The sequence below is a fragment of the Armigeres subalbatus genome, chromosome 2 (genome assembly GCF_024139115.2).
Source record: "Armigeres subalbatus isolate Guangzhou_Male chromosome 2, GZ_Asu_2, whole genome shotgun sequence".
Classification (NCBI taxonomy): domain Eukaryota; kingdom Metazoa; phylum Arthropoda; class Insecta; order Diptera; family Culicidae; genus Armigeres; species Armigeres subalbatus.
This window is the reverse complement of record NC_085140.1, coordinates 67,433,866-67,460,503: the sequence shown is the minus strand read 5'-3', so window position 1 is coordinate 67,460,503 and position 26,638 is coordinate 67,433,866. Positions and strand designations below refer to the sequence as shown.

Here is a 26,638-nt window from a genome sequence, read left to right as displayed (position 1 = left end):
GAAATTGTCTCGACTTCCCTGGGCATAAAAGTATCATCATGCTAGCCTCATGATATACGAATGCAAAAAATGGTAACCTGGCTAAGAAACCACGCAGTTAAAAACTGTGGAAGTGCTTAATGAACACTAAGCTGCGAGGCGGCTCTGTCCCAGTGTGGGGATGTAATGCCAAGAAGAAGAAGCACATGGAGATCACCTAACTAAAAAAACAGTAAACCAAATCGATCACGATTCAACTGTCGATACATTCTTCTCTAACATCCCGAACACAGCTTTACATGTGTAAACCATAAACGAAACCCTTATACTAGAGGGAAACTAGAGATGGCGGCAGCACTATGAAGAGCACCTAAATAGCGATGTGGCTTAAAACAGTGGCGGTATGATTCCTGAAGCCTTCAGTACACTGTTCGTCATGATGACAAATATTTGTCAAGTCATTTGCCATGTCGATTTCTAATCGTTCTGATAGATGTCCGGATAAACTTGACAAATGGCCGCAGGAGTAGATGGAAAGTGAAGTGTATTCCATCATTAAAACATTATTATACATTGCTTATATTCATTTATTTAACATGGAAATCATTTTATTTATCTAATTTAACGTTTTTTTAACGACTTTGAACTATTTACAACGAATAACAATGGCATTAATAATAGTTATGATGATTAACTATCTTCGATAGAGTAAAGTTTACTGTTTCAATCGGTTAATTGTTGCCTCCAACGCGTCCAGGCTGAAGTCCTTCTGATCCTTTGGTGGATTGGCACGGATCTCTTCCAGCGACTTGATCACGTGCTCCGGAGTTGGTGGTGGAGTTGGCAAATGTTTACCTTCCGGATGGAATCCATTTTCATCGGCGGCGTAGCTCACGAGATACTGGGCGCCATCTGGACCGGTGTAGGAGTAGGCTCCGTTGGCCTGATGGGCTCCGAGGCCCTCTTCGTGGAATGCAATTCCATTGCTACCTTCGAATGCCCAGTTGTAGTGACCGCCGTCTTCGAGAACATTGTGATAAGACAGAATGTTGGCGTGGGCTTCCGGTTCGGAGAGACTGCGAGCGAAGCTCGTGGCGATCAATGCCGAGGCAATCATCTGACAGCAAATATGGAAAGCAAGAAAACAAGTTTAAATTAAAGGAAGCCGATTGGGCATATGTGAGATTAACTTACGAGTCGGAACATTTTGCTAAGTCTTTGGCTAATGATTGAAGTGCACACTTCAGTAGAACAATGCTTGAACTGATGACCCATTGCCCCAATTCGTGCGCTTTTATATTTTCTCACCATATCACCGGATCCTTCAAACTAAAAATGTCACGTCAGACTTTGCTGCAGTCTTTCCTTTCTTCCAACTAACAACACGCATGTTTGCTAATAAACCAAAGGGGGGCACAACGAAGGAACGTCATTTGTCTCGTGCCGAACTAGTTTTAAGAGCAATCAAGAGCTACCAAAGTTACTCATGTGCCGGTCAATTTTAAATGCAACAACAGAAATGGCTTTTTAATTTTTTGAAGAATTAACTAAACATAATAAGATATTCAAAATGATTTCGCTAAATATTTCATAAACGAAACCATTACTGTAACTTATCGTTTGTTTGGAAATCTTTGTTATCTAGAATTGTTTTTTTTACTCAATGAATCTTCATTTGGCTATCATTTGCATTAATATGCAGTAAGCAAAATCAATTTTCTTTTACTCGTGTTTGTTTTAATCAGAAATTCACCAATGCAAGCACGAATGTCGCATAGGATGCTTTCGGGTTTCGAATCACAAATTGCTCCTTGATAATCAAATTCGCTAGCCGATTGATATGTCAGTTTTAAACCCAAAAAAACGGATAAGTCGGAATTAATATTTTTAAATCATTTCTGCAAACGATCAGATTTAATGATCTATCGATTTTCGATTATTTTTGATTCCACTATAAATCTCTTAAATCTCTGTGCACATTTACCGATATTGTACACGCTTTGCTGTCCACCAGTTTTTTCGTAGGTGACGTTCTAGAGACAAGTTCATGGATTGACTATCGATTGAAAAACTAGTTTCTGATCGCGTTCGATACTAAAACTGGGAGCATTTTGTATGAGATTATGACAGAATATCGACAGGGGCGGGGCACCAATGATCTTGAAACCGTTGTTGTATTGATAAAGAGGCCAGGGTTACACGTTAATCAATCAATTATTTGTTTTATTAGTTTGAATTTGTGACTTCCTTGATACAAAGGCATTGAAATGAAACAAATTTGTGATTTTTAAAATTTTATTTTCAGGATGATTGGAATAAGTTTAATAGGAAATGCGGGTAAGGATCAAATTCAAATATTTATTTAGGAGTGGAGTAAGACCAGTACAAATGTATTACCCAGAGGCCAGAAGGATCCTCCAACAGGAGAAGAGAAACCAGGGGTCTTACGTAGAAGCCACCCAAAGAAATCTCATCCCCGCAAACATGCTAGCTCAGTGAACGCCAGTGGCTGATGACCCAGCGTGTAACCAATAAAAGGGTGGCGGGCCTATCGCCAGTACCTAACCTAACTAACATGCTACAGCCTCCAACGTACCAGAAAAAAAAACCCATGCTACTGCATCATCTGAGCCGCTGCCTGTCCCGGACCACCTGGAACCTTTGGATCGACCACGGCGTCTGAGGATGGTATTGGAAGAAGGAAACAATCACGGTGCCCTGGGTAGTCGGTGTGCCGGTAGACCGGATGTTATGACGTCACCGGTACGAACGGGTCGACCCCGACACTCAGTGGACGAAGAAATGCCGAACCAGAAGAGCCTGCCTAGATCCCCCGGTAGCCGGGGCCCCAAGTGCGGACGTCTTTCCCACACCGGAACTAGGGAACACCCCCGGTGCCCGACGATAGACGGAAGAGGCAAATAAAGAATGTTATATAGAAGTGAATTTGAATGCGAGCGCAGGTCAATGTTTGTAATCGTATGAATCAAACCTATTCTTTCCGCTCTCAAGTGGGAAGTGTCCACAGACTTATTCGGCAGCAACCTCCGATGCACCTTTTAACGAGACACGCCCACAACCCTTGCCGAGTTTACCCAATCCGTCCTGCATCCCTCAAACCAGCACCCAGCCAGGGCGAAAGGCACTCAGCTGGTGGTCGGATGAAACGCGTCGTGTGGTTAAGGCTCAAATTACCGTCATCCAGTCATTGACGAGAAAGACAAGACGGATTATATATAAGAGAGCGTGAGAGTAAATCGTCGATTTACCCTGTTGGGAAAAAATGTTGCAAAAAGCAGTTTTTTTTTGAAAACTAAAGCGAAATACAACCAAATGATGCATCCACAGGAAATAATTGCCGAACTGTCGCCACAGGATTGGTAGCTAATGATATTAAGTACCCCATACTCAAAAAGCTAATACGTGATGAACTTATAATTCTAATAAAAAATCACGCAATTCGAATAACTTGAAGCAGAAGGTAGACTCGTATTCTCGTGGCACGCATTCCGACCAGGGTACGGTGACGTTTTGCAAAATGCTTACAATTAGGGCAAACACGCTGACCTGGTATCTTTGGATATTTTCAAGACCTTCAACAGGACATGAACCCCCTTCGTCCTTCTACAATTGAGCGAATTGGGGATTTTTATTTTTTTTCGGAATTTCCTTCCTTCCTTTTTTCGGAATTTCCTCATAGGGCGCTCTTTTAAAGTCCTAAATTGAAACCAGGGTTCGAGGCTTTGGTACCTCAGAGTTCCGCTTTGGCGGTCACTCTGTTCCAAGTCGCCATGAACGGTGTGTTTCATTCACTTCCACCGATCATTTACTTCTTTGTCTATGCCGATGATATATTGCTGGTTATCGTTGGTGAAACTCCAGGCCTAAACGCGGATAAGAACCCAATCTTAGGGCTGTCCAGCTCCAGCTCTGTAGGCTTCGACTATGAGTAAGTGCATCAGAGGATACGTGTACCGCACTTCCGCGAGGTCAAAGTTAATTGTAAGACAAGAGTTAATCTGGTTCGCCCCGAATCAATAACAGGATGCTCCGATTAAGGATCGGGCCAGCTATCATTGATAGCCGCCTACTCTACGGCTTGGAACCAACCTGTATCGCCCACCGTTACCTTACTGAAGCTCTGTCGCCGACCTTCAACTCATTCGCTCGAACCGCTCCCGGGTTGCTACCGTCTACACCAGCTGAGTCTGCTTGTGCCGAGGCAGGCATCTTGCCATCTAGCGATCATTTGCGAGCGGCCATCCCCCGCAAAGCCGCGTCTTTTGCCGTCGTAAATTCCAAAGAATACAGAATCTCTCTCCTTATAGAAGGAGACCGGATGTAGCACGCAATGGCCAGTGTCGCCCTCCCCCCCTTCCACCAGTTGTGCGAGTACGAGCTGGCATTCTTTAAAAGCCCGCATTAACAGCTCTATAGCACACAATTTCCGAATGGGTGACAACTCCTTGGCTTTCAGAAAGTTGGCGGCCGAGCTATTAAACAGAGAATTCAACAATTACGATCACAGATATACGGATGAGTCCGTTCCAGGCCGTGGAGTAGGCATCGGGGTCACATGACTATCTCGGCTAGTCTCCCGGACATCTGTACCATTTTTTCGGCCGAAGCAGCTGCAGCTCTCATCACGCCTACTATCCATCCACGAATCCCATCCTCGCCCTAAAAGACTCTGCTAGTGTTATCTCCGCACTCTAGAACTAAACGCCTAGACACCCTTGGTTTCAAGGCATCCTAGCAAAAAAAAACCTGGATTAGAAAGACAGTGCGAGGGTACTGAGAAATATCGTGGAGAGCTTCCACTACCGAACAATTGCGGAAAATCACAACTTTGGGGGAGCCCCTTCCCGACTATCTGCGACGTTTGCGGGGTCAACAACACTGTGGAACATTATGTATGCCAATGCCCCAAATTACAGGTTCCTAGGAATACCTATGGAAAACCTGCCAACATTAGGGACGCGCTTTCAAATGATGCAGCCAGCATCACTGCCCTCATCTGTTTCCTTAAAGATGGAGGCTTATACAGGAACATCTAATCCAAACGGCTTCACGGCCATTCCGAGGATAAGCTCGTTATTAGACCCTTAACTCGAGATGCTCAGGCTTTCCTTGAATTCTCCCAAGATTATCAGTCCGCACCCCCAATGACCAGGTAACCCGGGAACCTTCATCCGGGTTTTCAAACCGCTTCTTCAACCTCTACCATGGTTTCCAATAAGGTCAGCTATGGGCGAGCCACACACCTCCCCAATTCCAACAACGTCGCCTAGCTCGCTCCATCTATCTCCTGGTCGTTTCTTGCAGCACCGCAAATTTGAAAATGCTGCCTACGGAAACTTCAATTAAATTCTCCAGCTGAATAACAGCGTTTTGATTTTATAAAAGATCTTTCCAATGATCAGCTTGAAGTTTCCGCCCTGGGAATGGTAATAACTTCGAGCTACTTCGAGCTGCTCATTGGACAGCACTATTGTTTTCCTTTGTTACCAGACTGTACGACTGGTTCCGGGTTTCTGGATGAACTTACACTAAAATTGTTCACCTATGTTTCGTCCATGTTACATTCGTCGGCCAGTTTTAACTTCAAACTAAATTTTACTTAACCCGTATCGGCCTGAGTGAAGGAAAAAATCAAATTGCTGCCATTTCTTCATTTTATGTCGTATTGGCCTGGTTTTATCACTGTTCTACTCATACGGATCCCAGAATTCAGAATACATGTTGGGACTTGTGATGTGGTCCTCCTATCCGGAGTTATATCGGTGGGTCACTGGGTCAGATGCAGTAAACAACAGGTTTCTTTGAAGTGACCCTTTGGAAACCGGCCCCAAAATGGCCAGTTCAATATTTTCGGTCCATATTAGCAATAAGGGTATCAAACTTCAGCATTTTCCAAGCTATTTTTGAAGTCAGAACTTGCGATCTACAACCACCACTTTAACTTTTTTTCGTCGCCCCAAGCTTGTATATGTATTCAACTATGTCCATAACATATTTCAGAAGACCAGAAGACATGGTAAGATGGTTTTGGGACATCCTGGGCTATCCAAACCGTCCATGAGTTCAGAACTTGCGACCCACAGCCCCCACTTTAGCTTTTTTCGTCGCTTCAAGCTTGGATATGTATTCAACTATATCCATAATATATTCATGATGATCAGGAGACATGGTTAGATGATTTGGAATATCCTTGATTATCCAAACTATTCTTGAGTTCAGAACTTGCGATCTACAACCACCACTCTAGCTTTTTCATCGCTTCAAGCTTGGATATGTATTCAACTATATCCATAATATATTCATGAAGATCAGGAGACATGGTTAGATGATTTTGGGGTATCCTGGGTCATCCAAACTGTCCTTGAGTTCCGAATTTGCGATCTACAACTACGACATTAGCTTCTCTCGTCACTAGAAAATTGGATATGTATTTAAGCATGTCCATAACATACTCCAGGAGACCAGGAGGCATGGTAAGTTGGTTTTGGGACATCCGGGGTTATTCAAACCGTCCTTGAGCTCAGAACTTGCGATCTACAGCTACCACTCTAGCTTTTTTCGTCCCTTCAAGTTTGGATATGTATTCATCCATACCCATAATACATTCCTGAAGATCAAGGGACATTGTCAGATGGTTTTGGTATATTCTGGGTCATCAAAACCGTCTTTGAGTTCTGAACATTTTCCAGGTAATCGTAAGCATTTAAAAAATCCGTACGTACGACTATTACGCTGTCACAGTGCAAACATGCTTTATACTGGCTTATAGATCCTGGCTTATATAGCTTTATATAGCCGAATAGGCAACATATAGTGCTAATGGTTACTTTGGGTTTCCGTTACTCAAAGCTTCAATTTCAGCACCAACATTTCAAAAGGGCGAAACTACTTTTGTTGACAAGAGCTGCTTACGTCACTGGTAGGCAAATTTGAGCCCACTCACGCAATCCAACACCACTGATGGAAGCAGCAAGCCCTCTTCTTTCATTAAATTGCGCTGGATTGCGTGGGTTGGCACAAATTTGCCCACCAGTGACTTGAGTAGCTCTTGTTTACAAAAGCAGTTTCACATCAGATGTAATGAACAAGTTTGACCATATTTCGAGACAAGAAACGCTACTTTGAAAGCTTAAGATCGTAGATTCTATGCTAAAAGAAGCTTTCAGTACTGAAAAACGATTTGTTTGCAACTGTAGATCTTAAATCCCGATCTCACAGACAGTTTGGATTGTCCAGAATATCTCAAAACTGTTTTATGATATCCGTTGACCTCCCCGGGAAGTGTAATGGATATAATGGAATTCATATTGAAGTTTTGAATACCGAAAAGAGCTTCTAAGCAGCTGTAGATCTCAAGTCCCGAACTCAATGACAGTTTGGATTGCCCAGAATATCTCATAACTATCTTACTATATCCGTTGACCTCCCGGGAGTTGTAATGGATATAATAGAATGGATATTGGAGCTTTCAGTACTGAAAAACGGTTTTCTTGCAGCTGTAGAGTTCAAGTCCTAAGCTCAAGAAATGTTTGGATGGCCTAGGACGTCCCAGGCAGTTAAAAAATAGTACATCACAGTAACTCTACGGACACGTTTGAATAAAAATCTTATTTTGAAACACTACAATCTGCTGGCAATACACCTAAAATTTTCTTCTTCATAACTTCACCGTGTTCATGACGTTCTAGGTTGTCGTAGGGCCTTGACCAGGACTGTTATTTTTTCCTGAAAAGGGAGTAATTTTAAGCAATTTTACTTAACCCGTTTCCGTTTGACCTAGAAATGAAAATTGAAATTGACTCATTTTTCGTCCGATTGCCATGAAATTTTCAGGGAAGAAGCGTCATCATGTCTTTTTTTTTTGGTACATAACTTGATTTGACCATGGTGCCAATCCGGCCGGATTTATTAAGGGGGGAGGGGGTCCTGGGTCAGGTGCAGTCAAAAACGGGTCATTTTTTAAAAACCATTGATAAATGAACGAAAGTGCCTAAAATGTTGATGCAAACGTGGTCAATCATCATTGACCAGCATCAGAAGTTGGTTTTGATGCAATTGAATCAATGACATGTTTCCGGATGTTCCCTGGGGTAGTGGATACTTTTCAAGTGGTTTATGAAGACAATCTCAATAAAAGAGTTTTTGAGAGGTTTTGGACACATTGGCCACATCCGGAAGTGTTCCCGGGAACCAGGTTCCCTCAGGGAAGCGGTCAAATTTCGATTAGCACCGAAACCCATCTTGCGACATATCAAACTCCATGATTTTGAAAGACAAGCTCAATAGTTAATTTTTTGAAATAATTTGGACACGTTGGCCACGTCCGGAAATGTTCCCGGGAGCCTGGGTCCCTCAAGGAAGCGGACATATTTCGAATAGCACCGAAACCCATCTTGCGACATATCAAACTCCATGATTTATAAAGGCAAACTCAATAGATGAGTTTTTGAAAGAATTTGGACACGTTGGCCACGACCGGAAATATTCCCGGAAACCTGGTTCCCTCGGGGAAACGGACAAATTTCAATTAGCACCGAAACCCATCTTGCGACATATTAAACTCCATGGTTTTGAACGACAAGCTCAATAGATGAGTTTTTGAAAGGTTTTGGATACATTATTCAAGGCCGGAAGTGTTCCCGGAAACCTGGTTCCCCCAGGGAAACGGACAAATTTCGATTAGCATCGAAACCCATCTTGCGACATATCAAACTCCATGATTTTGAAAGACATGCACAATACATGCATTTTTGAGAGATTTTGGACACATTGGCCACATCCGGAAGTGTTCCCGGGAGCCTGTTTTCCTCAGAGAAACGGACAAATTTGGATTAGCATCGAAACTCATTTTGCGACATATCAAACTCCATGGTTTTGAAAGACAAGCTCAATAGATGAGTTTTTGAGAGGTTTTGGACACATTGGCCACATCCGGAAGTGTAGCCGGGAGCCTGATTCCCTCAGGGGACCGGACAAATTTCGATTAGCATCGAAACTCATCTTGCGACATGTCCAACTCCATGATTTTGAAAAACAAGCACAATACATGAATTTTTGAGAGATTTTGGACACATTGGCCACGTCCGGGAGTGTTCCCGGGAACCTGGTTCTCTCAAGGAAGCGGTAAAATTTCGATTGGCTCCGAAATCCATCTTAGGACATATCAAACTCCATGATTTTGAAAAACAAACTCCATGATTTTGAAAGACAAGCAAAATAATGAAGTTTGATATGTCGCAAGATGGGTTTCGGAGCCAATCGAAGTTTTACCGCTTCCCTGAGAGAACCAGTTCCCCCGGAACACTACCGGACGTGGCCAATGTGTCCAAAATCTCTCAAAATTCATGTATTGTGCTTGTCTTTCAAAATCATGGGGTTGGACATGTCGCAAGATGAGTTTCGATGCTAATCGAAATTTGTCCGGTCCCCTGAGGGAATCAGGCTTCCGGGAACACTTTCGGATGTGGCCAATGTGTCTCTCAAAAACTCATCTATTGAGATTGTCTTCCGAAACCATGAAGTTTGATATGTCGCAAGACTGGGTTTTACACCACTTGAAAAGTATCCACTACCCCAGGGAACCAGGTTCCCGGAAAATCTGGAACCATGTCCTGGTGATTCAACTGCATCAAAACCAACTTCTGATGCTGGTCAATGATGATTGACCACGTTTGCATCAACATTTGTTCAATTATATCGTGCGGTTTTATACATCCTTTTTTTCTGTTGGGGTCATATATGACACCGTGGGCCCGAAAGGGTTAAAATAATAAAATTCAGTTAAACAATAGAAGCTGATCGTTTAGAAATGACAAAGCAAGAAAGTTTGCTGTATAGAAACTGAACTGAATAAATGATCAGTCGTTCTGTGAATGTCCGGATGTCCTTGAATGACTGTTAAAAAGGAACTGAATTTGATTCATAACGCTGGTCTCTGGAAATATTTGAAGTGAAAACACGTACCCAAATAAAAGCAAAAATAATAGCTGCCGGCCAGTAGGGGTACGATTGAACATACATAGATTCTTTTGCACGCTACAGAGTATCAAAAATACCGAACATGTGAGAGTAAGTTGACGGGAGCAATTTCTTCAACTGATGTGGGCGCATATGTCATTGTATGGAGACCTCCTAAAATGTGGCCACAACGGCCACAACGTAGTTCATACATATATAGTGCCTTTTACATTAAGCGGATAAAGTATCCGTGACGATGATCACTAGTAGGTCCAGCCCATCATCTGTCTCCAAATAGTTCACTGGTTTTATAGAAGTAATGTAGAGCAAATAATGGTTTTCATGACCGTTATAAAACTAAACACTCCAAACATACAAAAGCAGTTCAAGCTTCGAATCCCGACGCGGACCTACATTTTTGTAATTTGTCTTGCAAGCATTATCCGGAGAAGTGACGAGAAGTAGTATTTGGAAGAGCAAAACTGTATTATTCGACTCACGACTTTATCACCGAATTCCGAAATATGCCGTATAAAATAGACTAGGGTGGAGCAAGCAAATCTTCTTCTTTTTCTTATTAGCATTACATACCCACACTGAAAAAGAGCCGCCTCGCAGCTTAGTGTTCATTAAGCACTTCCACAGTTATTAACTGCGAGGTTTCTAAGCCAAGTTACCATTTTTGCATTCGTATATCATGAGGCTAATATGATGATACTTTTATGCCCAGGGAAGTCGAGACAATTTCTTATCCGAAAATTGTCGGGAATCGAACCCAGCCACCCTCAGCATGGTCTTGCTTTGTAGCCGCGCGTCTTATCGCACGGCTAAGGAGGGCCCCAGGGCAAGCAAATCTATTATTGTTAAAATTAAATGAGTAAAGATGTTTATGTGTAATTCCACGTTAATCGAAAGTGATATACATATACTTTGCTGAGCAACTATATTATGATACGCCGATTACCCGAAAAGGATGTCAAAACTAAAGTATATTCAAATTAATACAACTTGAGATATTAATAACGTCATTAATTTCGAATAAAGTTTCTATCAAAATTATAACAGTATATGTTATTTTTTTGTTTGTTGCAATTTTCTGTTATTTTAACTACTAATTGGACTCAATTTATAACAGAAGTTGCTACGAAAAGTCATATAACTAAATAACACGGCCTGTTTCAAATCTGTTACGTTACTCTAGTCGGGTATTGTCTTATTACGCGCTACCCTACAGATTCACTTACTAATGCTTGAGAACCATGCCATTTTTTTGTGTGTGTAAGAATCCAGAACTTTTGAATCTGCTAGGATTTAATACAGGCTTTGAAAGGTTCTAATAAAGAATTGTAGGTAAACAAAAGCTGATACCTCAAACTTATGAATGTGGAATTAAAGACAAGCACGAAAGTATCTCACAATGGTCTACCATCTCCTATTCTTCGTACCCGAAATAAAATGAGCTTCAACGGATGACGTTTCTCTATCTACAAACCGATGATCTTTTCTTATTCAACTCTTGAGCCGAAACAGCTACTAAACAGGTTTTTGGGTATTTTGAGCGAATTTGATGTCGTTCATTGTGTAATGTAAGAAGCAACTGGTTGGTTTTAAGACATATGTAAATATTATTCACAAAATTTCACTCGAAACGAAATATTTAATTGTTTATCCGATTAAGTCATATGGCAAAACTATTTTACTATCACTGATTTCATCCGGCTTCGCTGATGTCGCTGATCTGATTTAGAGAGGAAGCCAGTCGCATTTTCTGTACACATAACAGCACAAAGTGATCGAAAGAAAAATGCGAATTACTTCATCACAAAATCAGTCTTGCTGCCGCTGTCATTGAAACGTTTAAAACCGGAAATGCACCAGACACACATTAATGGAATGCCTCCCAGGAGCACTGCCCAGCACCGATATCACGCAAAGCACGTGCTTTCGCGACGAAGTGATCACCAAAACTGAAACTGATCATCTTCCAAAATTTCGCGCTTTGACAATCTTGAAAACAAGTCAACCGCCAGCATCCGAGCTCCCTCGACCTCCGAAATCAAACGAATTCCAATCAAAACCAAAAGAAAATCTAAATATTAAATGGCATCTCGCGCCTGCCAATGGGAGTCGTCGTCATTGTCGCTTCAGGCCGGATCAGCGGCCTCTATCCGTAATTGGTGACCATCAAAAACTGGTTCATCCTCCAACAAAAATCTGTAAACCTCGACGACCAAAAATTCATAATGAAAAGGATTCAGAAAACCGGTGCGAAGTCGCGGAAAAGGGGTTCACATCGAACATTTTTGGATTTTTTTTATCTAATGGTGGATTTGGCTGAACTGAAGTATTGTCGTGGTCAGTCGCTACAACGGTTGGAAGAACCGACCACAAGCAGCATCGTTTTCTGAAGATGCAAATTTCTGAATTAGTTCATCGCAGACCGAAATCGCTTTCTATTCGCTCTCCGATTTAGGGTTTCGGAAACCTGATACTCACACATTTGATAGTAACCGGGCATGCTAAAAGAAACAGAAATTCGTCAGGTTCTACTTTTTTCATTGGAATATTATCCCTATGCTCAACTCTGTACCCACCTCAGTGCAGACGTCATTAAATATGACCACAAATATAAAACTGAGCTGAAAATTTTCGCTCTGATAATGTCCACTTAGCACACCATCGCTTACATAGAGGCAAAACCTACTTGTTAGAAGAAAAGCTGACATCATGTCATCAGGATATTTTTCGGAATTTTCCCGACGTACACCTCTAAAGATGGCTGCAGATATGTTGTAAATATAAGTCATACTTTGTGGGGAAGCAATTTCGGTAAAATCTTATTAGTGTGTCAGGTAACAATCAAACGTTGGTAATTACATAGAGACAGTAAGCTTTATAACTGATTCTATGTCAATCGATATCGAATAGAATAAAATCTGACAACATTATATCTGTGTTTTTTTGTTGCTTCTTGGCTATTACTTACTTGATACATGACTAACACTTTGGCCCTAGTTGATCGATTGAATATACTAATGAAAAGCTAGACGAATAACCCACGAATAAAGCGCATTGTGGAAAGAAAATTGATTCTTCTCAGAACCAGCATTTTCTAGAAACAAAGGGTTGATTTGCAAAAATTGATTGTTCCGGTGCCATCAGCATGGCGTAGTAGCTTGGTTGCTGTTAGTGTTTCCATTCAATCGAACAAAATTAATTGCACTTTGTTTTGCACTTTGAAGAAAATTCATCACGGATTAACCTGCTCTTGTATAAAATGGTGGCCCGGGAAAAAACGATTTCATTTCCAATGACTAACAGAAACAAAACCAAAGAATCTTGGCAGAAAATTTCACTTTTCACCGACGGCAGCCAAATCGATGAAGACGCCACCTTAGTGAAAAATTGCGTTTAGCTGCTTGAGTGTTTGAAAAAGCGGATTATTGAAAATGAGAATTTTTTTCAGGATCGTCATTCCCAAGTAACATTTCAAGTTTTATTCCGCTCTAGGAGTGGTTTTCAAGATTAAATCTCGCGCTTAGTTTCATAGGGGCGTAACTGTATTGATCGATTTCTCTTAATCCATTTTATATTTTGTTAATAACTCAATTGTTTCAAAAGCTTCAACCGTGATTATTGATTCTTGTGCAAGATACAATCATCCTTTATCACACCAAACCATTAAATCATCGACAAACTAGGATTAGATTTACAGGATTGTCGTTCATTGTACTTTCATTAAAATGAGGTGCGCCTTCGATTTTATGGTGAATCAATTTCGATCAGAAAAATGCTGTTCTTATTATAAATCGTTTTAAACTCTTCGCAATGCAAGTATTCTTATTGAGGTTATTCATTTGACCACATTAGGACAAATAATTATGGTTTTATTTGAGCTTTGAAAATGTGATTTGTTACGCTCTTCATCACAATAACCGTAGAGCTGCTCATAAGGTCGATAGGCATTTGACGTTTGAAGCTTCTTCAGCATATTTATGAGAGGTTTATTGAAAGCAATAAGAACGGCAATAAAACTAAGCAACTAGCTATGGTGATTGCTATTTTAAATCCACTATAAGAATTGAATAAATTCAAGAAGCATGGAAATTGTTACTTGGGTTGTCAGTTAAACGGATAAATTCGAAAACTTAAGCAAAATGGTCTATTGTCAGGGTGAACATTTTCCTCAATGGTCAATACCGCTTGTTGGATAAATAGTTTTAGTTCTGAAAAGGACTGTGTGTAATTAGTTCTTGTTCTTACTATCATATAAAACAAATAATAATACAATAATAAAATAATAGTTCTCAAAGTGCCGGAGGGATCGTTCGTGAACTAGCGTAGCAGTCGTTCGCGGATTGCCGGAGGAATCGTTCCTTAACTGCCAGAGTAAATGTTTCAGAATTGCCGGTGAAATTGTTCGCGTATTGTCGGAGGGATCATTCGTAGATTACTGTAGGAATCATTCTCGGTTTGCTGGAGGAATCGTTCGTAAAATGCCAGAGAAATCGTTCCCGGATAGCTGGATGAATAGTTCTCGGTTTTTTGTAAGAATAATATGCGGATTGCCAAATAAATCGTTCGTAGATTGCCAAAGGAATCATTCTCGAACTGCCGTAGGAAACACACATAGAATCAATTTCGCTGTTCGGTTAAAAAATTGAGTACTTCGATAAGCGATAAGCAGCTCGCAATGGAGTGATTTATGTTGGCTGTAGAGGAGTGCCAGCTCCTCGCACCGTGCCAGTGGACCCTAGCCACTGGGAGGAGGCTGACGCCGGCCATCGTATGCAGGATCCGATCCCCTTGAACAAGGACCCCCTCCTGTAGTTTCCGGATGTGGCGAAAGCGTATGCTGCGGCTTTTTGGCAAATAGCCGCCTGCACACGGTGGCGAAATGGGAGGACACCTGCTTCGGCGCAGGCAGCCTCAGCAGGTGTAGAGGGAAGAAGTCCGGAGGCTATGCGGAGGTACTGGTTGAAAACTGGGGAGAGTATGCTGACAAGCTCCCAACGTGCTACACAAGTCAGCTCCAGCCCATAAAGCTGTCTGCTGTCAATCAACGCTTGCCTGATAAGATACCGAGTGGCCCTGTTATTTGTCTTATACGGCCTTGATAAGGTTTCAACAAGGTTAATCCTCGATTTGCTGCCGGTTTTGACCGCTAGGAAATTAGGGACAAAAGACAGTCCTCGGTCGATGGAAACTCCGAGGACCTTAACGAGTTTCCGGTTTGGGATCGGCTATTAACCTTGAGACTGGAGCTGGAGAGACGGTGTCGCCCGTTGCAAACATGCCCGTGGACACTTTCCCCGGCCGACATGGTGAAACCGACCGACGAGGCCCACCGATGGACTAACCACTGCTTGGGTTCGGATACGCATTTGTGCCGGAGTGTCTCCGACGACCACGAGCAGGATGTCGTCCGCATAGACAAAGACGCAGATGTTCTTTGGTAGGCCATTGAAGACGCCGTTCATTGCAACCAGAAACATAACCCTGCGGGACTCCTGTTTCCTCTGGAGTTTTGGAGACGGAATTGTCGATAAGGACCCGGAAGGACCGGCGGGAGAGAAAGTTGTGAACAGAAGATAAAATGTTACCGGTGGAATCCAGTTCACTAGCTGTTTCAGCACTAATGGGGTCCAAGTGCAGTTAAACGCCTTATAGATATCCAGAGAAACTAGATCGACGTGTTTCCCTTGATAGAATGCACTTTTGAGTATGTCTCCTTATCCGGCGAAGTACGAGCTGGCCCCGGTCGGAAGGCGTGTTGGCGGAAGCCAAATCTTCCATCAATTTCAAGTTTTTCACGCAGCTTATGGCTCACCAACCTCTCGACGGCCTTTGATGTACAGGAGGTCAACGGGATAGGTCAGTAATCAGCTGTGTCGCTCTTTTTCGGATTCGTACTCACGTGTTTATCTCGGATGACAACTGTTGCAGCAGCGCATGCACGATTCTGCATAGTTCTACCAATTTCCGCAAATCTTAGCTTTTTTTAATATCTTCCAAAAGGATTTTTTTCGAAATCCCAAAAGACTCCCCGTCCAAATCCCAACGAGAATCCTGTCGGAAACCCAAAAAGATTCTCATCGAAATACCAACTAGAGCCCCGTCGAAATCCCAAAAGAATTCCAGTCAGAAACCCCAAAGGATTCTCATCGGAATCCCGAAAGGTTTCCACTTGGAATCTCGATAGGATTCAATTCGGAATCCCAGAGAGATTCCATCGGAATGCCTGAAGGATTTACGTAAGAATCTCAAAAGGATTCCCGTCGGAACCCTAAAGGGATTCACGTCGGTTTCCCAACACGATTCTTGTTGGAATCCCCGAAGGATTTCCCCGGAATTCTTAAAGAATTCGCGTCAGAATCTAAAAAGCATTCCCATCAGAATCCCAAAAGGATCAACGCCGTAATTCCAAAAGGATTCCCGTCGAAATTCCAAAAGAAATCCTGTCGGAATCCCAAAAAGATTCCCGTCGGAATCCCAAAAGGATCAACGTCGTAATCCCAAAAGGATTTCCATCGGAATCGCTGTAGGAACTTCCGGAGAAATTCCTAGAGGAACTTCAGGAGGAATTCCTGGAGAAACTTCCGGAGGAATTCTTGGAAGAACTTCCAGAGGAATTCTTGGAAGAACTTCCGGAGGAATTGCTGGAAGAACTTCCAGAGGAATTGCCGGAGGAACTTTTTGAGGAATTCCCAGAGGAACTTTCTGAAGAATTCCTTGAGGAACTTCCGAAGGAGTTCCTAGAGGAGCTTCCGGAGGAATTTTCAATTAAGTGGTTGAAGTAAATGGGATAGTAACGTACATAACAACTGATCTCAGATTTCTTTTTTCGAAAGTGAATATTTCTTTGAATTCCCTGAAGGTTTTCCTTCTGAATCCTCGGTGATTCTCATCAGATTTAAAGCAAATTTCTTCCAGAATACATGATGAATTATTATCGTTTTTTTTCGGGTGGGGAATCCAGATAAAAATTTCATTGGGATTTCAGAAGGGTTCTCACAGGAATCTCTGAAAGATTTTTATCGGAATCCCAGGAAGTCTAATAAGGTATTGCTCTAAGAGATATCTATCCAGAAGTGAGAAGAAATTTCAGGAAAATTCGCTACGGAATAAAAAGATTTCTTTTGGAACTTTAGACGCGTCCCCATTCGAATTCCTGAAAGACTCTGATCGGAATCGCAGAAGTATTCTTTCGGAATTCCTGGAGGAGAGTAAATCCACCCAGTGAATGTACTAACTTCACTTCGTTAACTACTTCAATGGCTTCCTTGATTGTTTGAAAACTGTCTAGGTAGTCATCTAAGCAGTGTTTGTTCTTTATAGCTAGAGCGGCTCGAGAAAACTCCTTGGAGCACTCTTCTGCATTAAGGTTCTTGATATACTGTGCAGAAGCTGGAGAGCACGTTGAGTCAAACGTAGCAAACTGCCATCACGTACATCTTGGAATGCTCGGCGGGGTTGTCACGAAATAAAAACCTTTGTGACTGACAATCGGGAACTCGAATTTTTATTTGATGGAACATTTCCATCAAATTACCACATATAGTGACGAGTAATTGGCGGAACTGATAGAGAATTTTAGGAAGGGGTGACAGCAGGCCAGGGCCTTTGAGAAGATTAGAGTTGAAAGAGCGGTTGCCAACTTTCGCCGCTGCGTCCCAGATTAGCCGGACTTTCCCAGGCTTCTTTGGATTAACGATGATCCCCTATGGCAGGAACCAAACCTGGACAGACGGAGGTAAATTCTTCCAAATTTGCTTTGTGTGCGTATCCTTTACGTTCGTACTCCGAAGTTTGTTCTCGAACACGTCGCTCTTGCTTCGGTTCCTTCTGAAGTTTCGCTCTAGATCCCCCAACCGACGTAACGCCATAGGGTAACTATCAGGGAAGCTCGGACAATCTGTTCTCCATAATAGTCCAGTTTCATATCCCGTTCCATTTGGAATACGCCGTGTCGTGTTACCAACAGTCGTTTTTCTCGTTGTTCTTCATCCGATTCCGGATCCTCATGTGGGTTTGAAATTCCTGCATTCTCCAGTGTGAAATAGTCGCGTAGTTGCTCGCTTAACTATCGTTCGGGATCAGATACCGTTTCAACATGAAAGTTGAAAGTTGATAGCCGTTGGAGAGGAGCACTTGGGTATACAACTGGAGATGCTCCACCCAGTCTACATTAAGCACCGAGTGGATACGTCAACCCCTCCCTCTCGCAGTTTGAGCGGGGCGCACAGTCTCAAATTGTTCAGGCCGATCAGTAATTTAGGTTGGACAAGCTCGTAGTCTTTAAGGGGGAGACCTCGTAGATGGGGGAATTGATTCGCCAGGTCTCGATAGTTGAGCGATTGAGAGGGCAGTACAAGTCTGCTAACTGTTCGAACATCAATTAACTTGTAACGAGATACACCACCTTCGCCTGAGATATCAAGCTGTAAACGCTGTGATTTTGTTTCCTTCACATTGCCAGTCCACTGCGGTGTGAGTGGTTCGTGATGTCCTTTAGCTCCTAATTCTAATTGATATGCAACTGATTCTTCTAATAGAGTGTAAGAAGAGCCCTCATCGATGAAAGCAAATATTATTTCAGTGGAAATGTTCCTGAACAGGACGACGGAAACAATGCGGAATAAAGGCCACTTCAAGTCCTTTGAGGTCACGTGACTGGCTGACATACCAACGTTTACCTGCGAGGGGGAGAATGTGTGGAGAAGTGTATGGTGTTTCTGCCGACATTCTTCAGTTCCACAACCATTCCAGGAGCGACAGGGCCATTTTCCATGACTGTTGAGGCAAGTTCGACACAGTTTTTTTGGTTGTCCAACTTCCACCTTTCTTCTAAAGAAGCGCCCTTAAACTAATGACATTTTGCCACTCGATGTCCACTCCGTCCACATGCTACGCATGACTTTCCTGTTTTCATACTGTTGTTCACAGACGAACCACCAGTTACTGATGAAGGATTCCGTTCAGCTGTGTGAGCATGAACACTCACAGTGTCTTTTGATCTTCGTTTGTCGCTTCTAGCTGATGCGCCTACCTCTGGAAGTTCAAATGAACATTCGCTCGCTGCTCGCTCAGTAGATCCAGACATGAACTCGCCGAAAGTCTCAAGGTTTGCTGACTGATTTTTGTTTGTGTAAATTGCCCAGTGTAGTTGAATTGATCCAGGTAATTTCTCTGTAAGTTCCTGCAGAAGGGCTGGATTTGAGAGATGATCGATTTGCCGCTTTAAGGTGATCTACGAGGTTTTGCACCGATAGACCTAATTGGATTAGTGTTTCCCATCGATCATGTCTGGGAGCGGGAACCTGATGAATCTTGATCATTTGTGATCGGATGATGAGTTCCGGCCTTCCGTATAGTGTGCGCAGAGTCTTCTGCTGGTAGCAGAAGACGACTTCGTACAGATTCAAGAGCAACTCCCTTCAAAGACCATTGGAGCCGGACAAGATTTTCCGCATCGGTGTATCCGCAGGTGACCGTGGATTGCTCGAAGTTGCTTATAAATATTGGCCGCTCCTCTGCTTTTCCGCCGAATGCCGTAAGATCCTTTACCATTACTTGCCTCGCAACTGGATACAGAAGTCTGTTGGAGTCTGGCACGATCGGGGGTGCTGCAAGCTTGGGGTCCACATTTGTTGGATCCATCGGGACCATTATTTGGTCATGATCGGCAGATCGTTCCTCATCGTTGCCGTCGCCTTCCAGTTCCTCTATGGATCCTACAACATTGTTTTGTGAATTCAGCAACTTGTTCACCTTTTCATTCGAGTCTCCGATCGAACTACCTCTGAAACTAGCCGAGGCCGCCTGCCGGATAACCGCCTGCCGTTTCTCAAAGGATTCCTTGCGAATTTGCATCTGCTTTCTTTTTAGTGCTAATTCTTCTTGCTAATTTCGCTCCCGAATGTTGCTCTCCTCTTCTGCCCTGCGAGTCGCCGTTTTTTCTTCCAGTCCGTCTTCCTCAATTAGCTGCCGTTGTTTAATGTCTTCCTGCTCTTGTAGCTCCAACTCCTTTAACTGCCGTTCTTCTTCGATAAGCCGCAGTTCTTCTTCTAGTAACTTGGCGAGGATACTGGAACTTGGGTCAAGGGGCGTTTTCCCTTTTTTCGATGCTGCTTTGGAGCTCGCCTTCGATCCTTTGGATTTCCGCTTATCTTCAACAGGTACTTGCAGAGCACTTCCGGTTGAAGTTCCCTGGTTGTTAGCACATTGTCCACGGACATACCTGACATTCACATGTTTAATCTCCTCGCCAACGCCCGCACATCTGAAGTACTCCCACAGCTTACAGACGTTGAACTGGACCATCTCGCTTTATGCCACGTCAGAACGATCGCAGGATTGACAGTTCCGCGGCGCATTGGTAGATTGGAACGCAAGATTTTCCCGATTCTTGATCAACAACAATAACAAATATCCTAAAGTTTGTTGGATTTTCCACCACTCTATTTAGCAACTTTGTTTATTTTGTGGGTGTGTGTGTGCCTTAAGATATTTGGTGACCCATACATGAGCCAAGGATGGCGTTGAATTTAACTGTCCCTGTGTTACAACCGTTCTTTAAATCGAGAAATATAACGCATTTATATGAACGGTTGAACTTGATTGAACTGTATAGCTGATCACGTATCTACGTAATTATAGAGATAATTCTTCAAGATTATTTATCGAATTCAATATTTTAGAAACTACTTGCTTTGTTGCTTCAGCTTTCTTTCGGCCTTTCAATTAAGCTTTATCATGACAGCTGACAATTCATCGATCACTCACTATAGATACACATTATTTAAAAAAAAAACTAGGCCTACAACTTATTGAAAGAATTAAACACGAAACGACTCAATGGAGCGTTGAGTCCATGTACGTTGCCTTGTTTTACGTAGCTTTATTCTACATCGCCTTGATTACGTCGAAAAATTTTTATATCGGGAAAAATTACATCGCGTTTGTTTATTGCACAGTAAGCTGTTGAGTACATCGCGCAGTGTAATGTTTACCACCCGATGGATTCGACGGGTTGCATCGTTTTCGATGTAATATTCAACAACTTTTTTTTGCTGTGTTGTGTTAGGTCTCCTGTCATTTCACCCGTTTCGTAAAATAGCTTATAACATGAAAACGACGAAAAAAAACTCAACGGGATCTAAACGCGTCACAAGATGAGACACGGAAGAAAATACGTCCGTCTCGTCCAACAACACAACAAGGGATAGAACAATCGAACTTAAGGAGGAAGTAGAATTAGCAACCACGTATTTTAAGTAAGTGTTTGTGCTGCCGCTCGGTGTTGCACTACCACAGCTATAATTTTGCGGCAGACGAAAAAGGCAAACAGATCTCCGTGAATCTATAACAAAAGGTCAAAGAATAAAAGGTCGAAAGACAAAAGGTCGTAGGACAAAAGGTCGAATGGAAACGAGACGCACGCGGTCCTGGAACACTCATGCAGACTCGTTCATGCTGTGTACCATGAGAGAGATTTTTTCGTTAATTATTAAAAACAATATCACACAAAAATGATTCGTATGGTCGCCGAATAATATGCAATTTAAGCTTTTCTGTATTGAACTTAATCCTAAAATTAAAAAAATGAAGGAAAAAAATGCAATTTTAGCTGTTATGTACAGCTTAGGTTTTATTTTCGATCTGTCGGTTGTACGACAATACCCCGAAAACCGATTCCCCGATTGCAATTTTCCCGAATGCAATTTCCCCGAATGTAACAAATCCCCGAATGTAACAATTCTCGCTTAACTTTTCAAAAGGACTTAAGTAACATTTTTGTCATGATTTAATTTGAATATTGCAATCAAAAGACAAATATGAAAGCTTTGATTGCAGTACTCAAAATTAAATCATGAACAAAATGCTACTTAGGTTCTTTTGAAAAGTTAAGCGAGAATTCACCGAAAATAAAGTATTTCTTGCAAACAAATAATTGTCATCGACTATAAGCGCCCGAACAGAGCAGCGTTCAAAGATTTGTTCCAGAGTGTCTCTTTGGAGATGCCGAACATGATCAAATCTTTCGATTGTATTGGATGCCCTTGAATAAGAAGTTACTGTAATCGTGGATAAATATGAATCCTTGAAATCCGTTAGCCCGGAATAAGGCAATGGTGAATGTGATCCCTTCTTTAAAAATAATGCGTCTACTCGGAATAACGCAATGGATTAATTTGATATCTACTGTGGAAGTAGGTGTTTCCCCAGAATAATTCATTAGAGTTAGGCGTTAGTTCGATATAAGCCCAAGTAGAATGTGGTACAATGGAATTACGAAGGTAATGATAAATGTAGTCTCTTTTTTATGTAGACGAGTTTGACCGGAATAGATATAATTTATAATATCGCATCTAGTAATAAACATCAAATATATAAACCGAAAAAAAATTGTTCGTTTAAAAAAAGCAATATCTCCTCCAGTGTCCTTATACTGCGTAGACGCGATCATTTAAGAAAGGCATTATCTCCTTCTTTCGCTTTACTCCAGGCAAACGTGTTTAATTCAAGAAAGGTCAATCAACCTTTTTTGTCTTATATCGGGCAAACGTGTTCATTTTGAGAAGGCATTATAACTCGTCTTTTCCTAATACCGGGCGAAGCGATTATAAAAAAAACATCATCCCTTTCATTCGCCTTATACCGGAAAACGCATTAATTTCCTTTATCTCTATCCTCCTTCCTTATTTTTCCATTCTCTCTTCCTACATCTCACTTCGTATTTTGCCCTTTCTCGCTCCTCACATCACACTTCTCACATAATATTTTTCATTTCTCACTTCTTACTCCACACTTTACACTTCTTACTATGTACTTCTTTCTCATTTCTTACTTCCCACTACTCAATACTCACTGCTCACTACTCACTTCTCACGTTTCACTTCTCACTTTTCACTTCTCACTTCTCATTTCTCACTTCTCATTTCTCACTTCTCATTACGCTCTTCTTTCTCTAACTTCTCACGTCTCGCCTTTTACTACTCACTACTCATTTCTCCCTTCTTACTTCTCACTCGGCCTAATGCCGGTTCAACATAATAATCTTCGGCCCAATGACCCAGCATCTTATTTTTTTTTTTACAATTTGTAAGCGAATTGTCCCGCGACCCTCACTTTTGTTGCAGCTCAAATTACTTATGTCAAAAGCCAATTATGCGACTTTATGTTAAACGGCGCAGATTTCTTTTTCAGTTTTAGTTTTATCTGCACTGTGGAAACAATTCGGGGAAATGTTGCATTCGGGGAATTGTTATTCGGGGAAATTTCATTCGGGGAATTGGTTTTCGGGGAATTGTCGTACAATCCGATCTGTCAATCATTTAATTGGTTTCAGCGTCGCACTCTAGATCGATTTCAGTTCGAGCTGGATGGCTTTCTTCAGAACTCATGAAACCATTGCATTTTGACAATTTTCCAACTTTCTTTCTCAAATTGATCAACTCTTGGTATGTACAAATACAGCTGACCCCAAAACGAATCGATCAGTAAAAACTTGAAAATCGGTCTAGCCGTTCGTAAGTTACAATGCCTCAAAGAAAAGTAAAATAATTTTTATATATGAAGAAGAAAGATGTGATGTAATCTGATCTACATATTACATTCCTATTAAGCACTCCATTAACCAGCTATTAGTGCAATCAAATCTATACCTTTGAATCGCTCCTGTCAGTATAAACGTTGGCGCCAACATGTCTTACTTTGCATTCACCCACTTGCGAACCAATACCCGCAATAATTGGCTGACAGCCTGCTGCTGGGCTGCGATCTACCGCCTAACTATAAGAAACGTGAGACACGTCCGCAGCTCCGTCACCTCAAACTCTCATGTGCAAGGTGCTAATTAGCGCAGTACCCGTTTCGTTTTTTTTTGCGAACCGCTCCGTTTATGTCCACCTTCTCTGTGCAAAAAATAAAGCCGAATTCTCCTCGACCTGACCTGACCGAACCAGCGCGCGTTGAGGTTAATTTTTATGGCGTTTTTAACGCTCCGGCGAAGTCCCTGCGGCTACGCCCGCACTATAGGGTATAAGATGGACAATAATTGGTTATATCATTCGTTCATTCACGTGGACAATTATATGAACAGATTGAAATGTATCTTAAAAGGTTACATTTAAATTTTCATGTTTCAAAAACATAAAAATACATAATTTATATTTTATTGGAAACATTTTTTTTTGTTTTGTCCCTTTGCTTCTAAGGAAATAACTCATAGTGCACTGTTTCCTCTTCCATGACCAAGACATGATGTGAAGTGAAAGATTGGCCGCTTTGCGTGCTGCACTTTTCGACACCTCCTACTTTGCATGAGGTGGAACCGACCTAGTATCGGTCGCGATTTTTTTTTATCTATGAAAGTTGTCGTTTTTGCCCTCTTTTAAGGTCATCGCTGGTTTCAGCTGGGCCTTGATTGTCTGGTGTCTGTGCTGGGGTAGACCAGCCCATTATTGGTTTGCAAAAGCGTGCTGCTGTAGCAGTTAAAGGCCAATATTAGATCAATCAGTTGGAACTTTTCCGCGTGGTAACAATTCGTTTTTATTCAATGACGCGCCTATCAAAGTATTTTTGGATAACCTTTCTTAATTCTGGAGAATTGTGAAGCTGGTGAGTGTGATACATTTGGATCGGTGCTGACTAGCAGCGTCATTAGATTGTCAGAAAGGATACGGTGTGTTGGATTATATAAGCGAGATAACTGGGGCAGTTGGTTATCAGTTCAATCATTGCCTTCCTATAGCGTGCATTTCAAATCAAAGTTTATCAAAATGTTCCGCCTTGTAGGTTTATTCATATATTGTGCTTGTTCATAATAATTTTAGGATTTTTATTTCATTTTTTATCAGTTGATTGTCTCCGCTTTAATTGCCGCGAGTTTTGCTCGCAGTCTATCGGATCCGGAAGCCCATGCCACCATTCTGTCCTACAGCAATGTTCTCCAAGACGATGGACACTACAATTGGGCAATTGAGACCAGCAACGGGATCGCATTCCATGAGGATGGCCTCGGGGCTCACCAGGCCAACGGTGCCTACTCCTACACCGGTCCTGATGGCATCCAGTATCGCGTAGCCTACGTGGCCGACGAGAATGGATTCCGTCCGGAAGGAGCTCATTTGCCAACTCCTCCGCCAACACCAGAGCATGTTATCAAGTCGCTGGAAGAAATTCGTGCCAATCCACCCAAGGACCAGAAAGACTTCAGTCTGGAAGCTTTGGACGCCACCATCCGCCGATTGAAGCAGTAAATGTTTCCTCAAGTCTACATTCTAATTATTGACTGAACCGTTAGTAGGGCAATTGTTATTTACTTGTATAAGTAGTTCAAATAATAGCTTTCAAATTCAAGTTCCAATTATCGCAAGTTCATTTCACATTCACACCTCAATCGTAACTAGCTCTGCAAAAATTACCATCACCCTGATTACTCACCGATCTCTGCGTATGTCTCCTCATTAGCTCGGTCTTGTTCTCACAGCAGTCGATTTCGTGATGAAGCGCACACACCCTCTATTTACGAACCCATAAAAAGGCGCAAAACTGTTGCTGATTGTTTTCATTGTTCGAAGCTTGAGCCAACTAATTAAAAACAACACTCACAGTTCCAGTAAAACCGCTTCCATAATTTCATACTTCTTTGAATTCTTAACCTCTTTAGGACAATGTGGGGCAGTGGTTGGATATTCATTCAAAAACTGGGGCAACTGATATCTGGAGGGCGAGTTTGCAATTCATTCAAGTCGAATCTCATAATTTGAAATGTATCTTGAAGTGTTTTACATTCAATTTTCATTCGAGTCATGTTTGTAGAGTTTCATCTATTCATTCGAATGGATTTGTGTTCTATTATACATAAATTTATCTAGCAATTTTTATTAAAAAAGTGCAGTAAGATGAGATTGATGCTGTGTTACTTTCTTTTGCGATGAGATGGATATATGTTCAATGAGATGGAAATAGGAACAGTTCCTCCATTGAGGAAATTTTGCAATGTCGACATTTTGCACACAACTGGATAATTTTCTGACTACGCGTAGCTGCCACACTTGTCCATACGGTTCTGCAGCCCAAAACAAATTCTAACACCACGCCACCCTATATCGAAGATATCGGGAAACACTGACAGCCTCTTCCTCATTCAAGTCTCTCTCGGTGATGAACGCGCGTGTTAATGCTGAAGGAGTGGGTGGAGTAGCGTAAGTGGTTTAATGGGTTAAGAAGACGGCATGTCGGGTGTGGTACCATCGCGAATGACGATCGTCACCGATCTGCCGCGTGAATGTCGAAGCGCGAATCAGGCTACGCTTTTATCACCAAATGGTGATGTGAAGAAGTTGAGATGAAAAGAATGATATTCAAGGTGCAACTGACGATTCCATTCCATTTGTTTCTATCAATGTTCCCTATCATTATATAAAACTTCTTGTGTTCGTATTTGATCTGATCTGAAATGTTTCTAGCGTATTATTAACAGCGCTTTTAGAACATGCTACGATAATGTTTCAATCGAAAAAGTTACGCAATCTAAAATATGACAGAAAAAAAGTCTTGTAAAACAGATTTTTTTCATATCAAAATAGGTACATATATGTATATGTAGATATCACAAAAAGTAGTCGAGCTAAACTTTTGCTAATAGAGCACAAACCGCTCAGTTAAGCAAGCC

The 26,638-nt window shown here is 41.9% G+C and overlaps 2 protein-coding genes across 3 annotated transcripts; one reads left to right on the top strand and one right to left on the bottom strand.

Moving 5' to 3' along the window:
• Positions 1 to 566: 566 nt before the first annotated feature.
• On the bottom strand, positions 567 to 11,862 carry LOC134214490 (cuticle protein CP14.6-like). 2 transcript variants are annotated; one of them, XM_062693849.1, is made up of 3 exons: positions 11,842 to 11,862; positions 1,174 to 1,374; positions 567 to 1,096 (listed from the first exon to the last, which is right to left on the bottom strand). In XM_062693849.1, exons 2-3 carry the CDS (start codon positions 1,288 to 1,290, stop codon positions 695 to 697), a joined length of 519 nt encoding a protein of 172 aa, XP_062549833.1. In that variant the 5' UTR covers positions 1,291 to 1,374; positions 11,842 to 11,862; the 3' UTR covers positions 567 to 694. The 2 variants fall into 2 exon arrangements, with proteins under 2 accessions (XP_062549833.1, XP_062549832.1); XM_062693848.1 differs by lacking the exon at positions 11,842 to 11,862 and having other exon boundaries at positions 1,174 to 2,596.
• Positions 11,863 to 24,740: 12,878 nt separating this feature from the next.
• LOC134214489 (cuticle protein CP14.6-like) lies at positions 24,741 to 25,253 on the top strand. The gene is made up of 2 exons (XM_062693847.1): positions 24,741 to 24,752; positions 24,819 to 25,253. Exons 1-2 carry the CDS (start codon positions 24,741 to 24,743, stop codon positions 25,218 to 25,220), a joined length of 414 nt encoding a protein of 137 aa, XP_062549831.1. The 3' UTR covers positions 25,221 to 25,253.
• Positions 25,254 to 26,638: the final 1,385 nt, after the last annotated feature.